This window comes from Bombus huntii, chromosome 2, assembly GCF_024542735.1.
Source record: "Bombus huntii isolate Logan2020A chromosome 2, iyBomHunt1.1, whole genome shotgun sequence".
In the NCBI taxonomy this organism is placed as follows: Eukaryota; Metazoa; Arthropoda; class Insecta; order Hymenoptera; family Apidae; genus Bombus; species Bombus huntii.
In genome coordinates, this window is record NC_066239.1 from 20,806,032 (window position 1) to 20,827,075 (window position 21,044).

The following is a 21,044-nucleotide window of genomic DNA, read 5'->3' on the forward strand; positions in this document are numbered from 1 at the left end:
TTAATTGAAAAATAAAATTTATATATCGTGTAAGTAATTTCAAATAACCCTGTACCTGGATCTATGTATATACATATATGTATAAGCATTATACTCTTATACTGTCAAGTTCCTATGTCATATGGTAAAGTCAGTCAATTGACTAGCAAGTATGTTTTTGTCTGGGAGTCTGGGGTGATCACGTACGCATCTGCACATACCTATAAATCAGTGTTTATTTTTAGTAGAGGTTCCGAACATTTTCAAAAATACTTGTAAATACGTGTGTTATATATAAGAAATGTAGAGATAACTACCTAATCCGAGTGTGGAGAATCCTTTACTATCAGTTATACAAAAATTCGGGATATTAATATCCAAAACTATCTCTTTATATGGTGAAAACGAACTCTCAAACATAAATACATATACATGTGCATGTATTCGACAGAGCCATGAGCTTCGGTAATTCGTTTACTTGGCTTTAAGTGTGTGAATCTGTCACAGTATATAAATCAACTCTCCGATCAAATCAGATAATAAACTAATCCGTCGCATCCAAAATATAGATAATGTGCTTAAGTTACTTTTCTCGAAAGTAAATAGCTTTTCAACTAGGTCTTTAACAAAACAAAAACAACATATTTGAAATTTAATAATAGCGCGAAACTTGTGATATTATAACAATATACTCCTTAAGTCAAACTATCGTTTTATATTTTCTATTGTTTCGTTGTAATTATTTATGAAAGTCTCGATTAGTATTAATTGTAAAAGTCGAAAGTCATCAAGGGAAAATCCTGGAAATTTATTTCGAACATTACGAAAAGTACTATCGAGTGAACTGTATACGTGTATATGAGTCCCGGCATAGTGAAACAGTGTGCTGGTTTTTAAAGTTTCTTTTAGAAAACATTGTATACTGATTGTGTAAGATGCATATAGCATGCAAATGTTTAAATGTGTCCATAAAGTCCAGGGGCACTGAACTGCAGAAGGTCAACATCAATGATATTGAATTGACACCTGAAGAGCAGAACGACGGTTTCTTTCAGCAGGTAAAAATTTTTCTAACAATTATTATACATTTTTACAAAACACTCAATTTCAAGACAAATTCATATTCTAATAACAATTATTATTGAATGTTTTGGACTTAGAAACTTTCCTATATAAACGAAATAATAAATTTTAAGAAACAATTTGCAGTAGCTTAGCTAGTAAATAGCTGATGAAATTATACAATAAGTCATAATATTTACATATCTGTTGATTCAACAATGTAATTATAGTACATTATAATAATATAAATCTTCCATTAAAAATATTTATCTGCTTCCAATAGAACCTTGCATCAATACCAGAACTTGAAGGTATTACTAAGGAACAACCAGGTTTGGTAGAGATAAGAAATGTAGGATCATGGGTTATTCACCGTTGTTACAATTGTTCAATATATACTCATGCTGTGCATAGAGATTATGGTGCTGCTTTAGTTCTTATTAATACTGATATTGTTGTGAGTATTACATTAATTATAATTGCTAGAGAATATAAACAAATATCATATATTCTTTTGTTATTCAAGTATATGAGTACTTTGTATTCTTTTTGTTACAGACTTCACCTGAGGAAATAAACAAATTAAGGTCTAATCCAGATTATAGTCCAGTGTTTAGAATAGTAATCACTCATAATACTTTGGATGAACTTGATTATTTTCAACAACCTACCAAATTCTCTGGTAAATTGATATATTAATTAATTAAATATAATTCAGATAAATGCCTAAGAGAATAATAAATAATGATATATTTTATTCTTTGGTGTATATATAAAATGCAAATTATATAAATATTTTTCATATATTTGTGTCCAGTGTCACAGTTACCTAATAATGTACAAGTGGCTTTGGGTGGTCTCCAACAGCAGCTTGAAGAAGCTGTACAAAGACAGTCTACAGAAATAGAAAATAAAATTCGTGCTTTTACATCTGAACAATATCAATTGTTAGAGCAGTTTCGTGAAAGAGCTCATAATGAACATAGATTATTGAGAAGGTTTCATTTCATAATATAATCATATTTTTACTTTAGAGTTATATTTTTAGGTTTTATACATATTTTTTTTAAATACATATATGTTTCAGGCTAATTTGTAAAGGAGAAGAAATGAATAGATTAACAAATAACATAGAAACTCCTCCTACAACTCCAGACAGTTTCACAACCAGTTTAACTACCTCTACAACAAATACAGTAAACACATCACAAGTAGTATCAAATGAGACGAAAATTATTGCAAATTCTAATGTTAAATATGAAACTGGTGCTAAACATTCTCCTAATCTCCTTGTTGTATGTTTTTTTGTGACTTCTTTTAATGTATATCCATGAATAATTGTAGTTATAAAATTTATTAGTTGTTTAACATTTTTTTAGAATGGTAGCATAGATAAGAAAGATCGAATATACATATACACTAAAGAACCAACTAGTTTTGACACAGAAGCTTTATTTCCTTTGGAAGGAATGGAAGACACTCTTAATACTGATCAAGTTCAATCTTCAGAGGAAGGATCTGATACAGATGGTTAGTTTAACTTCCAATTTATGTAAATCTTAATTTCGATGTAAAAGATTTAAATAATGTTATTTGTATTATACTTAGATTCAGGTCAAGATGAAGGTATTCACATGCCAAGGGGACAAAGAGGCGGACATCCTACATTAGCCAAATCGTTACCAGTTAGTGTTCCATCTTTTCCATCATTTGTCCGCAAAACAGTTCAAGATGAAGATGATGATCAGGTATAAATATGTATAATATGTATAATATACAGCTATTCATATTGACAACAAAGCTATTGATAGTTTTATAATATTTATTGATGCGTTTGCATATGTATAAGTACCTTACAAGATAATATCTTTTTACTTAAAACAATAAAATGTTATTGCAGCTCTCAAGAGATCCACATGATCCACATAACATTCGAGCTTCGATTAAAGCTTTAGCAAAAAGCGTTCATGGTGATACAGTATTTGGAGACTTGCCACGTCCTCGTTTCTCTACTCAAATCTGACTTTGCAATATTTTCAAAGAAAGAGAATGAATTCACGTTAAAACTTCAATATAAATATAAAGTACCTATTATTCATAACTGTCTTTCAATGAATGCTACAAAAGTTTGGTGTAAGCAAAGGCAGAATAAACATAGAAATATACGAAATTATTGATATTTCGCGTATATTTTGAATATATTTTAAGATAAAATATTATTTCAAATCTTAGCTTTGTTAGTATATTGAGTTCATAAAAGAAAAAGATTTTCATACCTGCATATACTTGAGGCTATGTTATATAAATGTGCTATATATTTGTTACTGATTGTATAACGTAGGACGTAAAAAAGAAAAAAAGATATTTAGATTTCAAGAATCAATCCAACGTGAGATTTACGATGCCATATCTAAAGTAAAATCGTACTAGAAAGAAAAAAAGGGGCAAAAAAAAAGTTTTTTACTTATCAATTAGTGACTAAGCTATTGAAATAATTTTACAATAATAGTTATTATTTTTACGATGCATCATTATTATTGGATGTAGAATAATTGATTATAAGTTACGCTATATTAACTTCATATTACTCTTATAAATTGCACTGATGTCATACATAATGTTTTATTACATTAATTCAGCTCTTGATACCTTTTTTTGCATGTAAGAGAATTTTTTGTTAGTTAAACAATATTTTTCTATAGTAACTGTATGTAAATTACTGCGTTTGGTTCAACTAAATTTAAATAGCAATCAAAGATGTTCGTTCAAAAAGTTTAGATTTCCCTCTTTATTTATTATGTTGTAATGCATCTGTTAACATGTCTATCTTTTGATGAATTGAATTATTAACAGAAAAATTGTAGAATAAAAATGTACTGCGATTCAAAGAAACATTTTTGTTATAATATATATACATATATTGTTTTTGTAAACACGTATACGAAGACAGTCTTAGAAGAATATGTATATATATATATATATATATACATATATATACATATATATGTGTATATATATATATATATATATATATATATATATATATATATATATATATATATATATATGTCTATGTTGATATTAAAAAATTGTATGCGAGATATACAGATAAAAAGATGTTTATAAAAAATTTCGTTTACATATGTTTTTGTACGAACATATAATGATATAAAGATTTCAATAGATATTTTTACTTTACTTTTATATTTTGAATTCGCTTAAAGTCACTTGTTGTGTTAATTTTTTATAGATTTATATCATTGATTTTTTAAGGTTTGTAATTTTTGTACCAGTTAACAGTATCATGTGATAAGCAACAAATTACAGATTAGAAACAATTAAATGAATTAGTACAAAAGCCTATGTGACTCTTTTGATATGTAATGCACAGTTATAAAGTTGTATATGAATGTTCTACTGATCAAATTGTAGAATGTGAGAAATGCTCCAAAAAATGTCAAAAATTCTCTTTATCACATATAAAAATTGATTAATGAAAATAAAATGTTGCTGTACGAAAAATATAAGTGTATAATTGAATTATTACCAATATTTATATTCCAGGATTATTCACACTACAATTATGACATATCTCAACTTTTTAATTCTTTATATACAAAGATGTACAAGAAAAGCACGTTGAGGAGTATATCAAATCATTTATAAACTATTTTATCAAAAATAATACAATAAATGATTCTTTTTTTTTTAATTTATGAAGGTTAATATTTTTACGGCTTTCTAATTAAAAACTAAGATGATGTGTGTATATTGTACAATTTTAAATAAACTGGTAGGATTATAAGTCCTATAAATAATTTTTTTTTATCATCAGATTTTTAATTATGTAAGTAATTTAATTGTGAACATAATACTGTACCACGCGGCGCATATTTATTTATTCAAGTAAGGTTGGAAATTAATTAAGAAATTAATTAAACTTGATTTCCAATCAATATTTGTATGCACAAATTTTAAATTACATATACAGAAGTTAAATGTCATCAATGGGTAATAGAAGTTTTGTTTTTTCCAGCAAGTTCCATTTGTGCAGCAGCTACAGATTTCATACCCTCTTGTACAGCAGTTAAATTTGCTTTCCAGGCTGCAAGTAAATCGCGTAGTTGCATCCACTGTTGTTTGCCAAATGTTCTATGCATGGTACTTGAAATGAGAACTTTGCGACCAGCTTGATCCATACGAGCTCTAACAAGTTTCGTTTTCAATACTGAAACATAAAAAGGTGGATATTTTATATTCTTTTATATGCTTCATAAATATAAACAACACCATATCAATTTAATACACAATATAAATGTTGAATACTTCGATAACTTAATAAAAATTTAATTTCACTAAGCCAGTACTGATTCGTTAATATACCCTGTATACATTGCCTCTATTTTATAAAAAAATATAGAGGTTGATCTTATTTATGCAGGGTAATCATACATTCGTCGTATGAAAAAAATATTTTTATAATTGCACATATATATATTCCAATTACATTGAAAGCCTTAGTAATATAATTAATTGAATAATTTACCATCAATAATAAAACTTTCCACTTCATCTTCATTAATTTGTAATTCTTCCTGAATTGTATCAAATGACATTTCAGGGTTTGTTTCTGCTAGTTGCATAAATGTTAGTAGTCTCATTTTTTTCATGTTTTGCTCATGATTTAATCCTAATAAAAAAAATATATTTATATTTTCAATAAATTCGTATTTTTTATATCTTTTATCAGTTGCTTACATACCAAGTTGATGTTCTACAAATTCCTTATGATGTTGATAAAAATCTAAGTATGCAGGTAACTTGTCTTGTACAAAGACAAGAAGTAAATCATGAATGAGTTCCCCTTCCAAGAATCTTACAGGTTTTAATGCTAACAATGGGTCAAGCAAGAATGTATTTGGATCTGCCAATGCAGCTAAAATGCAACGTTGTGCATCTTCTCTAGCTGCAGAAGCATTTTCTGCTGTATATGTACCTAAAAGTTCTACCATAACAGCAGCAGCTTGTTCCCTATTATAGTAATAATAAAGTTTCATGAAATATATTGCATTGTTAAATATAATGTATCATGTAATAAAATTTCATTTACCCCTGTTTGCAACTTAAAAGTACTTCATGAAGTAACCGAAGTAATTTCTGCATTTGTTCATTCGATGGTGGAAGTGATGCAAACTGTTGCTTTAATTGATCTATTCCACCATACACAGCTTTTACTTGATCCACATTGCGAGCAATTTGAACTAAGTGATAATAGACATGATATCTCATTGGAGAGTCATCAGGAAGAGATTGAAATAATAACCACAATCTGAGAAAATATTTTAAGAGTGTTATGTTTTTATATGAAAGAATTAGTAATATTACTGATATTCATGTAACTTACGCTTTTAGACATACTAAACCAAGTTTATATCCAGGAGCTTTTGTTAATTTCTCACAAAATGCTAATATTAAATTTTCTGCACGTTCAGTGGGGATCTAAACCAAAATACATGAAATTAATTTAAAGTTACTAAGCTGTCTAAACATATGTTAACTTATTATAATTTAAAAATATATAAAATATTTACCACAATCATAATAGATACAATGTCATTTAAGACTGTTTCTATTTCACTTTCATTTCCTTCCTTGAAGCAAGCTTCACAAACACCAATAATTTTATGTAAATCATCTTCTATTCCTTTAGGAGATTTTTCTTCACTTATTTCAGCTCCCAAATTCTTAAAATATATTCTTAGCTCTTGCGCCTAAATATAAAACACTAATTTCAAATATATTTAATTTATTAAAATTTGTTTTAGAGTCCGTTCTGTCAGAATATATAAAATGAAACAATAATGAGAAGCTATAGAAAACTGAATATAACCTATACTTTTCATTTAAGAGTGATAATAAGGACGCTATTTGAATTTTACATAAAGTTTTCTTCGACTCTTAGATATTTAATGTATCTTCACCATCAATTACCTGATCTTCTAAGGGTAATTCCATAAAAATCGGAGGAACCTGCATCTTGCCGAATACTACCACGTTTTTTCAATCGCAATCACGACAAAATCAAACACAATCTATCAGAAAATTACTAGTTAGTCAAAGCTTGTTGTTTTCCTCATAATGGCCAACTATATAACAGAAAGTTTCTTCGATCCTTTACATATGTTAGAGATGGAATTTAGTTGTTTCCCGCACGAGTTATGACCGCGGTCATAGTCTCCCAGTACAAGTGCTGCACCAAGCGCTCAAGTGCTACAAAAGCTAGGAATCTATTCTGTTTGGTTCCATCAGGTTTCACCCTAGCATATACAAGAATTTATAAACTCTCTATTAGTATTTGACACGAATGAGGTTCTGTACTTTGTCGCCACTCATCGGTAGTCCATTCTATTAATCAATGTCCTGACCTACCGTGTATCCTGTTTAGTATTTGATAAACTATAATGAGATAAAATATTAAAGTGGAATAACCTGAGATAAACATGGGGAAATTAAACGTGACGATTTTACGATATTTAACAAAAGATGATTTTCGTGTTTTAACAGCAGTAAATATATGTTATCAATTGCCTATAATTAAGTTAAGCACAATTGAGGGTTATATTCAAAATTTCGGGATTTTTATCTTTTAATGTACAATATGTATTAAAAGATGAGGAAATAATTGTTTAAAAGGATTCTCCAATCGAATCATGTGTCGTTATTTGTACAATGTGTATAGCTTGTGCTAGAAAATTATGTTTTCCTATTGATTGTTATTTTTAAAATGAAAAATAGTACTAAATTTATTAAACGTCAAGGTTAAGTAATGCTATTAAATTTCATTAAACAGCTTTTTTGATATTTGTCATTACAGATTGAAATGGGAATGAAGAATCATGAACTTGTTCCTGCATCATTGGCTGCGCAAATAGCAAATTTGCGTTATGGTGGTGTACATAAGTTGTTAAAGGAACTATGCAAACATAGGCTTCTCAGTTATGAACGTGGGAAACAATGTTAGTTCATTTTAAAGATCATTTAATTAATACAATATAATATAACATAAATTTTTATAAAAATTTAATTTAAGGGAATTGCAGAACAGAGATAATATGTGTGTGTATATAAAATATTTTCTTTGCCTTTTTAGATGATGGTTATCGTTTGACAAATGCAGGCTATGACTATTTAGCTTTAAAAGTTTTGGCACAAAGAGGTATTATTGCTTCTTTTGGTAATCAAATTGGAGTAGGAAAAGAATCTAATATCTATATAGTTGCTGATGAGGATAGAAATCCAATGTGTTTAAAACTGCATCGATTGGGAAGGACTTGTTTTAGAAATATCAAAAGTAAGAGAGATTATCATCAACATAGAAAATCGGCATCATGGTTATATCTATCAAGAATATCAGCAACAAGAGAATATGCATATATGAAAGCACTTTTCGATAGAGGATTTCCAGTACCTAAACCAATTGATCTCAATAGACATTGCGTTGTTATGGAGCTGGTTGAAGGTGGACCTCTGTAAGTATAATTATTATTAGTAACTTTTATGTCATGTTATTTTGGACACAGTGTGTATAAGACAGTTTTGTTTTAGATGTGGTGTATACAGACTGGATGATGTTGAATCGTTGTATGACGAACTAATGAATTTGATTGTAAAACTGGGAAATCACGGAGTTATTCATGGAGATTTCAATGAATTTAATATCATGATAACAAATAGCGGAAAACCCATTCTTATTGATTTTCCACAAATGATTTCTACCGAGCATGTGGATGCTGAAACTTATTTTGAAAGAGACGTAAACTGTGTTCGTGATTTTTTTAAAAGACGTTTCGCTTACGAAAGTGAGTTGTACCCGACGTTTCAAGATATTTCGTAAGTTACGATAAAAGTGCAAAAACAAACGTTAAATAAAATATCAATGATAAAAGCTTTGCAGTTTAAATTATACAAATGGATCTATCTTTAGGAGAGAAGATTGTATCGATGTAGAAATTAAGGCCAGTGGTATTACAAAACAAATGGAAAAGGATCTTTTGAGGGAAATAGGCATGGTCGAAGTTGAAGATGAAGAAATTGAGGAGGATTGCAACGAGGATACGGATGAAGAAAATAAAAATACGAATGAGAGTGAAATTAATTATTTACAACTCGAAGTCGAAAACTCTGTGAGAAATGAATTTATGTGTACATCAAAGAAAACATCCGAAGACTCAGAAACAAATGAGAAGGAAGATTCAACTGTTTTATCCGTAGAAGATCGTATTTTAGAAGAAGGTGTTAAAAAGATCGATATGGGTAAGTCAGTGGGAAACTTAATAGGCAAAAAGTCATACGATTTAAATGTAAAGCACAACAAAGAAATAACCAATTCGTTTCTTTTTACAGAAACATGCAATCCAGAAGATGATGATGTAGAAAAATTTAATGATTCGAAAAGTATGTACAGTAGTATGACAGCTTCAACGATCGCCCCTGAACTTATTAAGAAAAAGGTGAAAATAGCTTTACAAAAACGTGAAAAGAGGGAGCAATCTAGAAGAATTCTTGTGAAAGGAGAGGCAAATGCGATAACTAGAGTTAGAAGGGAGAATAGGGATACGATTAAACAATCAACAGGGATATGGGGGTGGGAATAAAAATGATACACTTTTGCTACTTATTGTAGATGATTTATTCAAAAATAAAAAACAACAAAAGTAAAAAATAAAACGAAGCTAACAAATAATATATTTTTATTAATAAAGCTTCGATCATTTCTATATTATACTTATTTCCCTAAAAGAATTTATTTAGATATAGCATAACGCTTTTAAATATCTAAGTATCCACTCCACCATCGAAAAAGATTAGCACTATTAACTGGCAAGATAAAGATAACAAAAGAAAATGAAATTAACATGAGAATGATTAAAATTCAAGTCATGGTCCTAGTATGTGCCACTGTATATTTATTAAATGTGATACGTTTTAATTCTTCGACATATTGTTTCTTACATAACATTCGACATAGCAGAGGATATAAATCTATATGATTCTTTGCACTATTTGCACAGACTCTCTCTCTCTCTCTCTCTCTCTCTCTCTCTCTCTCTCTTTCTCTATCTAACTATCTATCTAACTATCTATCTATCTAGCTATCTATTTATCTATCTATCTATCTATCTCTCTTCTTTCTCTCTCTTTTTGTCTTTCCCTTCACCCTGATTATATAAGTGTTAGATGTATAGTGATGCTTCGTACGTATCATTAAACCTCTTAATAATCATCTATAAATATATAATTGGTTTACCAACAGAATATATTTGGAAGAGAGATTCGAATATCAATTGTCGTTAGAGATACATTCAAATATAGACGTTCATATATATTTAAAATAAGTTAATAACGATTTACGAAAAAAAGGTAATTAAGAGAAGAGATTGCAAAATGATTAATCTAATATATTATGTGACTTGATGATTGAATCCATGTTTCCGTCGAAATTTTCGGTAGTTCATAATACAAACAAACTTTAAATATTTATACAAGTAAGTTAATTTTATTTATCTATAAGGGTGCAATATGATCACAGGCTATAGATATTAACATCTTTATCAGATGTTACGAAAATTTTCGGTACCTTTTATTCATATAGTAATTAGAGAATTAGGTAGAAACATAGATCATTTTAAGAAGAAATGTAGCATTTTGTATGTAGTACGAAATTTGCATTAGGCAGATAAGATAATTTGAAATTAGATACGAAGGTCAAAAGTTGCTTACATTTCAGTAAACATTAATTTTGTTTATATTCGGAAGTTACAACTGTTCGTTTACATTGGTATTAACATATTTCATCTGTATGTGTGTACATACGTATGTACATTGGGGCATGTTTGGTGATTAGAGAAGTTCATTTTTGCGATTGTCCCTATAAAGTAAATTTTTGCGTCTCGTTTCTACAGCATAGAAATGTCTTACTTCCTCAAGAAATAATTTCCAATTTTAATTTTCGATCGTTAGATTCATATACACATGCATATAGAGCGAGCCAATAAGAAGTACTACTTAAAATACCTCGTTACCTACTGGCCTTATCGAAAAACGTCATAAACGAATCGTTGAGTTTAACGTATTAAAGACAAGGAAAGACTCAAAGTGTTATTCTTGCGTTTACCTTATCTTTGTCTTTCATACGTTAAGTTTGATAGATTAAAATTAAAATATCTGGTTTTTCGGTATAAATAAGTTAATGCTTTTTTACAGAAAATGTTAACGTATACGGCGTCTATAAAAAAACTCAAGGTCACCTTGATATGTCAGAAAATATAAGATATAGAAAAATACAATTGCATCATTAGATTGCATCAATAGGTAACGAGTTATTTTAGATAATGCATACTTTTTATCGATTTACCCTGTATATATAAAATAAACATTTTAAAAATTATTTTTGGGGGGAAAATTGTATATTGTTCAATTATTTAATATCAGATACATGTCTATTATAACGAACATCTTAAGATTTGAATTTTTACATTTACTCCAAATGTATTATTTTGCAATGGATCAACGATCTTGAACTTTGAACCGAATCGACGGAGACTGATTGGAGGTTTCGCTCCAAGGGTCGTTTGATTCGAGAAGGAATGTTTCGAACAGACTCGAATATTTTACAAAAATCTTGGAGAGTGACAGAAACGGAAAGAACATTTGTGCGAAGATGCGAACAAAACAAAAGTAGTTAATCGAGAAAGTTCGTCGAGCACATCGATATTTTTTAGAAGAGTAAAACGATTCCACAGGGTACGAATGATAAGGTTGCTTGTTGTGATGATCGCGACAGCTAGACTGCTCATATATAAGCCGCGCACGCTCTTCTCTTCTAGTTTGAGTGTCATTCTAGTGCTCTTCGCGGAATCTATTTTAGTATAAATCGTGTTCGTCGATTGCTGTAACGACATCTGCTTTTTTAACATGGCCAAAGACAATCTCACAGCTATTCTCTATGGTATCAACGATATAAGACTGGTCAGTATTACAAATTTAGTAATAAATTATACAAATATCTCATACATATACGTATACCTAAGTACCTAATATGAGATGAATATCCTAAATATGAAATATTCAGTTGTGATCATTTTCTCGTGAATAATCGCGATTTATTTACACGAACGCGTAATGAGACGATTATAGAAATGTTTTAACACCTTTTATGTTACCCTAAGTATGTAATAATATATGAAATAGCTCAGCCGCGCATCGTAGCTTATCTCGATTTCGTTAAAGTGTAATTTGGAGGAAACGATTATGTCGATTTAACTTGTTTCTTTGTCTCCTCTGTTATTACTTGAAACGGTTACTACCGCTAATACAATTAACATATGGAATGGTCAACGAATAGGAACGAGACAAATCGCCTGTGCACGTACAAGGACAAACTTCGCTATTTTCGTCATTATTTCGTTATTTGCGATTATACGCGGGGTCAATCTATTTCATGTTACGTGCGCATAGAATGCGCTCGCTAAAAGCTAGCGCATTGCTGTTCTAACGTTATATCGTTTCTATTTCGAAACGAAATCTTGTTATATCTAAAATCGAATACACTCGTTATTCTTTTATTCCTATTTATCGTTTTGTTTGTTGTTGCGTTATAAAAATAATTTAAAAAGTTGTAGAAAATTATGTTTAACGAAATTTTTAAGTTGAACCAATCTTACAAACCATAAATGCTACTGTTGTATACGATTGATAGCTATAGTTCTTATCTTTCTCCATTATAGGAACAAACTCCGATCGAGGAACCTGCCGAAGATGGTGAGAGCTTTTTCATTTTATTAAATGGAAGTACAGCAAGGTGTAGTACAAGAAAAGCGAATGTTTATTATGCTTTTTTCTCTCCTTTAGAGGTACTCTTGCAAATGGGTTGCGTTGGAATTTGTGGTTCCGATGTTCATTATTTGGTAAATGGTAGAATAGGTGACTTTGTAGTGCGGGAACCTATGATAATAGGTCACGAATCTTCCGGAGTGGTTGTCAAACTTGGAAAGAATGTAAAAAATTTGAAGGTACGTGAGAACGAAAAACGAATGTTATTCTGACTATTAAAATAGTTTTTTAAAGATAATAGTAAAAAAAAAAAAAGAAAACAGATAGTTTGGATAGTATGGTATTTATGTACGTGTCATTCAGTCGTCAAGTTACGTATACTCTATACGCATGTACGTAGGTATATGTATACATAGTAGGTAAAAGTATAAACAAATCGAAGAATCGTCTATTGCAACTTGTATGTTAACGAAATTCGCTTAAATATCATTTATCTGCACCGATCGATGTTTAATAAATATCTAACTTAGGTCGGTGATCGAGTAGCCATTGAACCCGGGGTATCCTGTAGAATGTGCAAATTTTGTAAAGGAGGACGTTACAATTTATGCAAAGAGATGGTATTTTGCGCTACTCCTCCGGTACATGGCAGTTTAAGACGTTTCTACAAGCACGCTGCTGATTTTTGTTTCAAGTAAGTATACGTAAATACATTTTTATACCTTTATCATCCTATAAGGATGTATAGATTTTTATATTTAATCGGATATACATATATATGACTTAAATATTTTTAAATGATATTTGACCTGTAATAACTGAAATTGTCCGGTTACATTACAGATTACCAGACAATGTGACGTTAGCGGAAGGAGCATTACTGGAGCCTTTATCAGTCGGTGTACACGCTTGTAAGCGCGCGAACATTGGTATCGGTTCGAAAGTTTTGATTTTGGGAGCCGGACCGATCGGTCTAGTATCGTTATTGGTAGCGAAAGCTATGGGAGCCAGTAAAGTCGTTATTATGGGTATGCTTTTTCCTCTATCGTACGATCAATCGGGAATTAAGGGTTTTCATATAGATACATAAATATACGTAAAAATAAAACGTTTGCAATTTACAATTTACAATAGTTACGGAACGATCTGCTTTAGATCTCTCACAAAATAGATTAGATCTTGCAAAGAAACTTGGTGCTGATGCAATATTATTAACGACAAAGGAGGATAAAGAGTCCAAAACTGCAGAGAAAGTTATCGAGCTCTTGGGTGAAGAACCTGACGCGACGATTGATGCGTGTGGGGCACAGTCTATGATACGATTGGCGATTCTCGTAAGTCTTCCATTTTTTGTCTATACGCGCGTCTTTTCTTTCTTATCGACTGATTTTTCAATAAGAATCACTGTTGATATAATCAGTTAGACGTAATAGTAATATCAATTCATCGAATTAATCGAATCAACACGTAGAGAAATGTAGCGAAATGAAACATATGTATAATAGATGCACCTACGTACTTATCGTGCATCGCACGCAAGTTGGATGCATGTGATGTGCATGGAACATGCCTTGGATTTTTAGGTGACCAAATCGGGTGGAGTGGCAGTTTTAGTAGGAATGGGAGCACCGGAGGTTCAAATTCCGTTGATGAACGCACTTGTAAGAGAAGTTGACATTAGAGGTGTATTTCGATACGCAAACGAGTACGTACAAATATTTTTCATTTTTTGCCGATAATAGCGTACTCGCTATTGCGGCTGTTGATACACGCACATGTTACATATCGATTGCCGATGAGTTTTTAGTTTCTACGAACGAGCGTAATTAAACTTAAATTTGCTAAATAAACAATAAATTATTATTACTGTCATTGAATGAATAAAGAAATGACAAAATTCTACCATAGAATGATATTCTCGCCAAAAAGAAAAAAAAAGAAAAACAAGTAAGTGTATAAAGTAAGGAATTAAACTGTGTAATCTCCTTCCTGTTAGTTATAGCTCGATTGACTTTTTCTTTGTACCAATTGGATTCTACATTGAAACGAAGAATGAAATGAATTAAAATTCGTTCGACATGTTATAAGTTACGCGTATCTTTCTATCAAATCGAGTATAGTGTGTCATATCAATGCAAATATTTTGCTTACTTCTGTGAATGACGTTGATCTTGATTCCACGATATTTAACATATTTATATACACATGTATCGTTAAATGTATATATACGCTGGTATATATATATATATATACACACACACACAATGTTAATGCTCATATAGTGTTAACAGCAGCATCTTAAAAGATGATGTTTTTCTTTCTGTTTTTTAGTTATGGCGATGCGCTGGATCTCTTGACCTCTAAAAAAATTGATGTGAAACCACTGATAACTCATAATTATAAGTTAGAGGAAACCGTTCAAGCTTTTGAAACATCCAAATCTGGACAAGATAATGTCGTTAAGGTTATGATACATTGTAACTAGGAAAGTAAATGACGAATCAAAGGAAATTATTTCTTAACATCACGAGCTGCAATAACCGTAAAACATGCCCGTAAGAAATTGAAAAATAGGTGATATTGTTAATATTAAGGCAGTAGTAAGTCTTTTATACGGAATTGTTATCGGTAGGACAATGGGATTATTGACAAAACATAAATGAAATGTATGCTTTTTGAATTTCTGAAGCTAATGATAATTAGTTTTCGCTGATTGTTCGTATTTAGTCATGCTCTGTATATACATGTATCTAGGTACATTTTTTAATTAAATGACATATGTACATATATATAATCATATACGTTATGCGAAAGGGGCATTACGCTGTACGCGGCTGACACGCGTAGATACGAATATTCCCTCCTCATCGATGTATTTTAAGTATTTTAACATTTAACGATCGATGTATCTATATGATAGAAAATTATCGTTATTTTTATTAGAATTATCATCATTCAAATGCCTGTTTATTAGTATTTTTGCTATTGTTATTAAAAAAATAGCTGTACGTGTAGCCATTGACAAAAATTGGAATTTTTACGTTTAAAATCAATCATACGATCGTTTGTTTCGTTCGATTCAAATGTATCTATATGCGATTAACATTTTATTGTAAATCTAAATATATCGCAAATAAAGTTTCCGAAATACGTCTATATGCCTAATATAGAGCGTAGTATACGCGCAAACAGATAAACATTTTTGTAAATAGTTGAAAAAGAACAAAATTCCATTACACTGTGTCTGCTAACAATCGTTTATTTTCAACGATATTGACAATTTTATCTTCTTTCGTGTTTTGTATCGTATTAAATAAATGAAATTCACGTATACTCGTCGAAATTGTACAAGCGTTAATCGATTTTGGTAGGCAAAAGCAAATAAAAATAATACTTATAAATCGAAAAAAATGAATATGTTGGCCAAAGTATCGTCAAAATGGAATGTAAAGACGCAAGATGAAAGGTATATTGAGCGCTGCTTTTCAACGGTTTCAATGAATCAGAAGTATTAGCGAGGAGAAACTTAACCATCTGTGATATTGTCTGCTAACAATGACACTGCATGACTTCTTCTATTAGCCTTCTACGTTACCCGAGTGGTACTTGAAACGTACAGTCTGTTTTCCAGCTACTCTCGTATTTGAGTTTCCTCTTTCGTCGAAATATGCAACACGTACGTACTTACGGATACGCGTCGGTACTCTATTTTAATTTTGCCAATTTAAACACAGTGTAATCCATTAAACGATCTTCTCGATTTCTTTGAATTTTGAATTCAAACGTTTCACGAAGATAATTTTCTTGTGAATTTGATATAAAGTATATACGCACGATTTTATGCTGATATCTTCTAAACAGATACATGACTCTTGACTCTTATCGTCCGTAGGAAGGTTCCAGTGACGTGGAGAGAATAACGAAGTAACGATTATCGACGCAACCGTTTGAAAGAAGATTTCCAATTAAAAAGGGGGGAGGGAGGAGAGAGGAGAGAGGGGGGGACTGCGACTGGGAGAAAGTAGCGCGTTTGAAGAAGCATCGGGTGGTGCATTATTGGGGACGGTTTGATAATTAATTAGAGTGGCAGTCGGGAATGTAAACAGAGATATTCAGTCGGACGAGGCGAAGCGGTAGATTTGATTCGGCCGGTTGGAAGATTTCGGTGTATGTATTCGGTTTGGTCTTTGGGGCAAACATAATCGACGTCGATGCGTTTCCCTTGAGAATCGGCGCCAACGTCACGTCGATGTCGACATAGACCTGAATGGCGACGAAATGCACGTGCGAATAGTGCTTCTCCTAAGCCACGAAAAGCGAAGCTTCTCCATCAGCCAGAAGTTGCCGCTCTCTGTCGAAGCAATCGTACCAATGGTCGCCCGATCTTTTGTCTGTTTACATATGGTTGGCCATTTCCGTACGCGCGCGAGCATAAGTATCTATCTAACAATAAATATACATACATACGTATATATATATATATATTTGATGGTAGATGATTACATCAGAACATTTTGCAAGAATATGTAGTGTTATCGATCATCACTAGATTCGATTAGCGCTATTAATGTATAAAGATATTACATACATATGTATGTATGTATAAGCGTATGCAAATAAACGTTTCGTTCGTGTCTCTATAAGTTCAACTCTGTAAAGATCGCGATTTCAAAAATTCGATCATACGTCGTGATGTATCTGAGAAAAATACAGCGACCTTGATTCGTATCGTAATGGTAACTTCTGCGTAAAAATCGCGTATATCGCGTATATCGCGTAAAAATCGTTATCGCGATAACTGAGTTGACTATGGATTCGCAGTTAAGTAGATGTACATACATTCCGCGTTGATTCCATTTTATTATCGTCTTGTCGTTATTGCATTGCATTTCGCGCAATATTTCAAGGTATGAGAGGAGATACAAGTTGATCGTCGACACAATCAAAAATAAATAAAGACGCAAAATAAAGATTGGTGAAATCGATAAATATCGATGGAAAGGAATCGTATTTAGGGTTCAATCGGTGCGAGTCGATCAGAACTTGCGCGACCTTTATACGATTCATTTCGCTGTTTAAAGCTAAACGCGAAAACAATCGATAGACCGTTCGATCGTCAGGCGATGTATCGGGATCGCGTTAATGGAATCAGTTGGAAAGTAATCCATTTTCCCAAGACAAGAAGCAGGCTGTAGCGGCGTGCTCGTAATTGCCTTGGAGTAATTACATATGTTGCAGATGCGCGAATAGCACTTTTCCAAATAACAGCAAATGGTATCTCGCATACAGCCTGCTTACGCTGTTAATACGAACAGTCGACGCGACGATTAGCCTTCGAATTGCAAAACAGTTTTAAAGATTTTCTATTAAAATTCGTAGTTCGTTCGTCCCGTTGACGTGGAAATCGAATCGGTCGAGTACGCTTCTGAGCGATAAACTGATCATAAATGCGCCTCGTAAACGGTTTTTTCAGACGAATCGTTCGTAGCTAAGAATAATTAACCGTGTATTTGCATTGTGCGAACGTTCGTCGAGCTGGTAATCAAGATAAAGAGATCCGTCGTACGGGTACTGGTTACGATCGTGGTCATGCGACGACGAGTTATCGAGCAAGGGTCTTTCAAAGGAAATTCCAAAGAAAACCGTATAGGAGAGCGGTTACGACTACGACTACGACTACGACTACGGCCACCGTAGAGGCGAATATGGTAGGAAGAACGGTGTGTGTGGTATGGAACTGGTAAAGGACGAGTAGGGTAGGGATATAGATGCTGCGAACGGCGAGCGAAACCCGGAAAAGGTGGAAGGGTGGTAGTTATCTCGCGAGTTCGCGTGGGAGGTCACGTTGGATAGAGGGTAGGTGAGGCGACCCACGACCTTCGACCAATCACGATTCTAGCTTGAAACTGGGCTGCCAATGGGGACGCTGTCGGGGTGACCTCGTGCGCGATTCTCCTTGCACTTTATCACCGAGAAACCACCCCCATGAAGTTGAAAGGTGGAAGCTCACCTTTCTACGGTCGCACGCGCCAGACAACGTGCTCCCTTCGACAGAACCGATCGAATCGGCCGAAATTCCCTCGTCGGATCGCTTCTTTCTCTTTTCTTCGCTACTTAAAATACGATTCGATCGATTACCGATATTCCGCGGCCATTCAAATTACGCGCATCTTTTATATTTTTATAAGAAACAGTCGAAAAAGAAAGAAAAACGATACGAAAGAGCGAAGCGGGTACTGGCAAATCGACGTGTCGTTCTATCTTTGTCATTCTCGGTATTTAACTACCGATGATGTTGGATCAGAGAATAAAAGAACGCGAGCTTACAATGCCTATCATCCGATGTCTATCGCGTTCACCGTACTTTCGTATCATCGAGCCTTGGCGAATCGAGTAGCTCGACTCGCGTACCGAACGAATCGTCTCCTTTCCAGCGTTTTTATTTTTCTCCGTACCAGATACTTTGTCGCATCTCGTTGAAATAACTTGTCACTTCCATTGGTAGGAAGGTAAATCGAGCAGAGGAGGATGAATTGGAAGGATTTATCTGCGTACAAGGCGATTAAGAATCGATAGAGAACGTCGCGTCCAGAAGGTTCTCTGGAGGTACGATCCGACGTTTCATTAGCTTCTTAATGCGTCCGGTATCCTGCAGGTCGTTGTTGCGCTCGGGAAGGATCAACACTTTTTTGCTTCGGAACGGCAACGATGCGTCAGGGATATGGCTGTTATGTACGTGCCGGAGTGACTGATGAACCGTCAGCTAATTACCTCCTCTATGTGCCCCGTAATACGAACGTATTAATAACCTGCATTTATATATCCGTGAAAAATGACCGCTTATCTCGCTTCGCGAACATAAAAGAACATTGTTGGTTGCTATATCTAGAAACGCGTCAGGAATACGAGAACCGGGTCGAGTCTCTTTCACGGTAAACGAATAACGATTCCCAACGAAAGCTATTTTCATCGTTCTAATATTGTTTTAGTACGTACGAATCGCGTGAAATTTATCTCGCTGTAATTGAAATAATCGTTTGTTCGTACGTATATGCACAACATATATTATACATCCGTATATAGTGGATTTCTCTTATTTAGTCGTTCGATTCGGAAAAAGTACTTAATAGATTCGAAAAGACGTTCTCAAAGATCAAAGCACGCGGTGCGCGAGCGCGTTCTACTTTGGCTTTGACTGAATAAAAAGCGAGCTTCGCGTTTTTTACAGACGACTGCGCTTAGAAAGTGACGAGAGATAGAAAGTTGAACGACCACCACCTTGGTCTTAACCGTAATCCCGAAGAGTGACGAGCGTCAAAGCAACGCAGGGATTCTTCAACGACATTACTACCCTCTATGTCGTCTTCGTTCTTCCTCCTTCTCTTTTCTTTTTCCCCCGGTTTTTTTTTTTATCTCGGGCTTTTAATCGCAGTCTCTACTTTTCCTCGTAAAATTGTAAAAAAAAAAAAAAAAAAAAAAAAACGAGAGAAACGGAAAAAGAAGAGAAGAGGACCGAAACTAATCGACCGATTACGATCGATATAATTACATACTCGTAGGTATAATCGAGCAAGTCGATTCCGTTGATCAAAAAACGTAGTCACGTTCGATAGCACGTAATCCGTAAATCAGTGGATTTACTGTTACTACGGTGGAAGCACTTTGGAAATATTAAACGGTAGCTGACGCAGGAGCGGCGCGTTGGTGTGTCGAACGTGGAACGTAGGGCGTAAGAGATTCGCGACAAAGCTGCGGCAAGTTCAAAGCATTCCTAACTCGGTACTACTGCTTTACTCACGAGCATTACTTTAGCACCGTTCTTCTCCCATCGTCGAACGTTTCATCGTCGAACCACCCATCTCGAATCTCGTTTCGTCGAGCTTTTACCGATCGTCCAATTTGACGAGCCTCGAAACGAGTGGCGATTTCAAACGTTATACGAAACAACCATGTAAGGAATGTGTCGGCGAAATGGAACGACTTTTATGGAAGTCGAATGTCGTCGTTGCGCCAAGTTCAACGATTTAACGAATAAAATCGAAAAATATTTGCCAGCCAGCAGCTGTCGACCAGTGGTTTAGAGTTTAGAACGTTCTCGCGCAGATTCGACCTACGACTCGTAATATCCCGGATATGCGTGTATCGAGCGGTGCGGACGACCGACCGGAAGT

The 21,044-nt window shown here is 33.1% G+C and overlaps 4 protein-coding genes across 11 annotated transcripts in view; 3 read left to right on the plus strand and 1 right to left on the minus strand.

Moving 5' to 3' along the window:
* Positions 1-178: 178 nt before the first annotated feature.
* Positions 179-4,568, plus strand: LOC126875072 (uncharacterized). Its single transcript, XM_050637736.1, has 8 exons — positions 179-1,037; positions 1,325-1,498; positions 1,600-1,723; positions 1,859-2,039; positions 2,129-2,336; positions 2,421-2,571; positions 2,650-2,789; positions 2,942-4,568. Exons 1-8 carry the CDS (start codon positions 915-917, stop codon positions 3,062-3,064), a joined length of 1,224 nt encoding a protein of 407 aa, XP_050493693.1. The 5' UTR covers positions 179-914; the 3' UTR covers positions 3,065-4,568.
* A 345-nt stretch (positions 4,569-4,913) lies between these two features.
* Positions 4,914-21,044, minus strand: part of LOC126875079 (eukaryotic translation initiation factor 3 subunit M) — a 77,721-nt gene continuing 61,590 nt past the window's right edge. Inside the window, exons 1-7 of one of the 3 annotated variants that reach the window (XM_050637749.1) lie at positions 7,033-7,220; positions 6,633-6,812; positions 6,446-6,540; positions 6,152-6,370; positions 5,804-6,072; positions 5,588-5,731; positions 4,914-5,269 (exon numbers count right to left, since the gene is read on the minus strand). In XM_050637749.1, coding sequence (XP_050493706.1) covers positions 5,046-5,269; positions 5,588-5,731; positions 5,804-6,072; positions 6,152-6,370; positions 6,446-6,540; positions 6,633-6,812; positions 7,033-7,077 — 1,176 coding nt within the window. In that variant the 5' untranslated portion in view covers positions 7,078-7,220 and the 3' untranslated portion in view covers positions 4,914-5,045. Of the gene's footprint in view, positions 5,270-5,587; positions 5,732-5,803; positions 6,073-6,151; positions 6,371-6,445; positions 6,541-6,632; positions 6,827-7,032; positions 7,221-21,044 lie in introns of those variants that run through there. The other 2 variants (XM_050637759.1, XM_050637769.1) reach the window with 2 other exon arrangements.
* Positions 7,396-12,070, plus strand: LOC126874946 (serine/threonine-protein kinase RIO2). Of its 5 annotated transcripts, none has more exons than XM_050637505.1 (6): positions 7,396-7,436; positions 7,916-8,057; positions 8,192-8,570; positions 8,647-8,931; positions 9,026-9,354; positions 9,445-12,070. In XM_050637505.1, the coding sequence occupies exons 2-6, from the start codon at positions 7,922-7,924 to the stop codon at positions 9,693-9,695; spliced, it is 1,380 nt and encodes a 459-aa protein (XP_050493462.1). In that variant the 5' UTR covers positions 7,396-7,436; positions 7,916-7,921; the 3' UTR covers positions 9,696-12,070. The 5 variants fall into 5 exon arrangements, 4 of the variants coding, with proteins under 4 accessions (XP_050493462.1, XP_050493452.1, XP_050493436.1 ...); XR_007693134.1 differs by having other exon boundaries at positions 7,401-7,607; positions 9,026-10,586; positions 11,305-12,070; XM_050637495.1 differs by having other exon boundaries at positions 7,401-7,607.
* On the plus strand, positions 11,870-16,206 carry LOC126875086 (sorbitol dehydrogenase-like). 2 transcript variants are annotated; one of them, XM_050637781.1, is made up of 8 exons: positions 11,870-12,069; positions 12,828-12,861; positions 12,952-13,112; positions 13,404-13,567; positions 13,717-13,901; positions 14,008-14,207; positions 14,457-14,578; positions 15,205-16,206. In XM_050637781.1, exons 1-8 carry the CDS (start codon positions 12,016-12,018, stop codon positions 15,356-15,358), a joined length of 1,074 nt encoding a protein of 357 aa, XP_050493738.1. In that variant the 5' UTR covers positions 11,870-12,015; the 3' UTR covers positions 15,359-16,206. The 2 variants fall into 2 exon arrangements, with proteins under 2 accessions (XP_050493738.1, XP_050493745.1); XM_050637788.1 differs by having other exon boundaries at positions 14,029-14,207.

What these genes read in the sequence shown, in the direction of transcription:
- LOC126875072 (XM_050637736.1), top strand. Translation starts at nt 915, where the DNA reads ATGCATATAGCATGCAAATGTTTAAATGTGTCCATAAAGTCCAGGGGC. An exon ending in TTATTAATACTGATATTGTT is followed by an intron (nt 1,499 to 1,599) that starts GTGAGTATTACA and finishes TTTTTGTTACAG; the next exon opens with ACTTCACCTGAGGAAATAAA. An exon ending in GGAAGGATCTGATACAGATG is followed by an intron (nt 2,572 to 2,649) that starts GTTAGTTTAACT and finishes TATTATACTTAG; the next exon opens with ATTCAGGTCAAGATGAAGGT.
- LOC126874946 (XM_050637479.1), top strand. Translation starts at nt 7,542, where the DNA reads ATGGGGAAATTAAACGTGACGATTTTACGATATTTAACAAAAGATGAT. An exon ending in CTGGTTGAAGGTGGACCTCT is followed by an intron (nt 8,571 to 8,646) that starts GTAAGTATAATT and finishes GTTTTGTTTTAG; the next exon opens with ATGTGGTGTATACAGACTGG. An exon ending in CCGACGTTTCAAGATATTTC is followed by an intron (nt 8,932 to 9,025) that starts GTAAGTTACGAT and finishes ATCTATCTTTAG; the next exon opens with GAGAGAAGATTGTATCGATG.
- LOC126875086 (XM_050637781.1), top strand. Translation starts at nt 12,016, where the DNA reads ATGGCCAAAGACAATCTCACAGCTATTCTCTATGGTATCAACGATATA. An exon ending in TGATACGATTGGCGATTCTC is followed by an intron (nt 14,208 to 14,456) that starts GTAAGTCTTCCA and finishes TTGGATTTTTAG; the next exon opens with GTGACCAAATCGGGTGGAGT. An exon ending in GTATTTCGATACGCAAACGA is followed by an intron (nt 14,579 to 15,204) that starts GTACGTACAAAT and finishes TCTGTTTTTTAG; the next exon opens with TTATGGCGATGCGCTGGATC.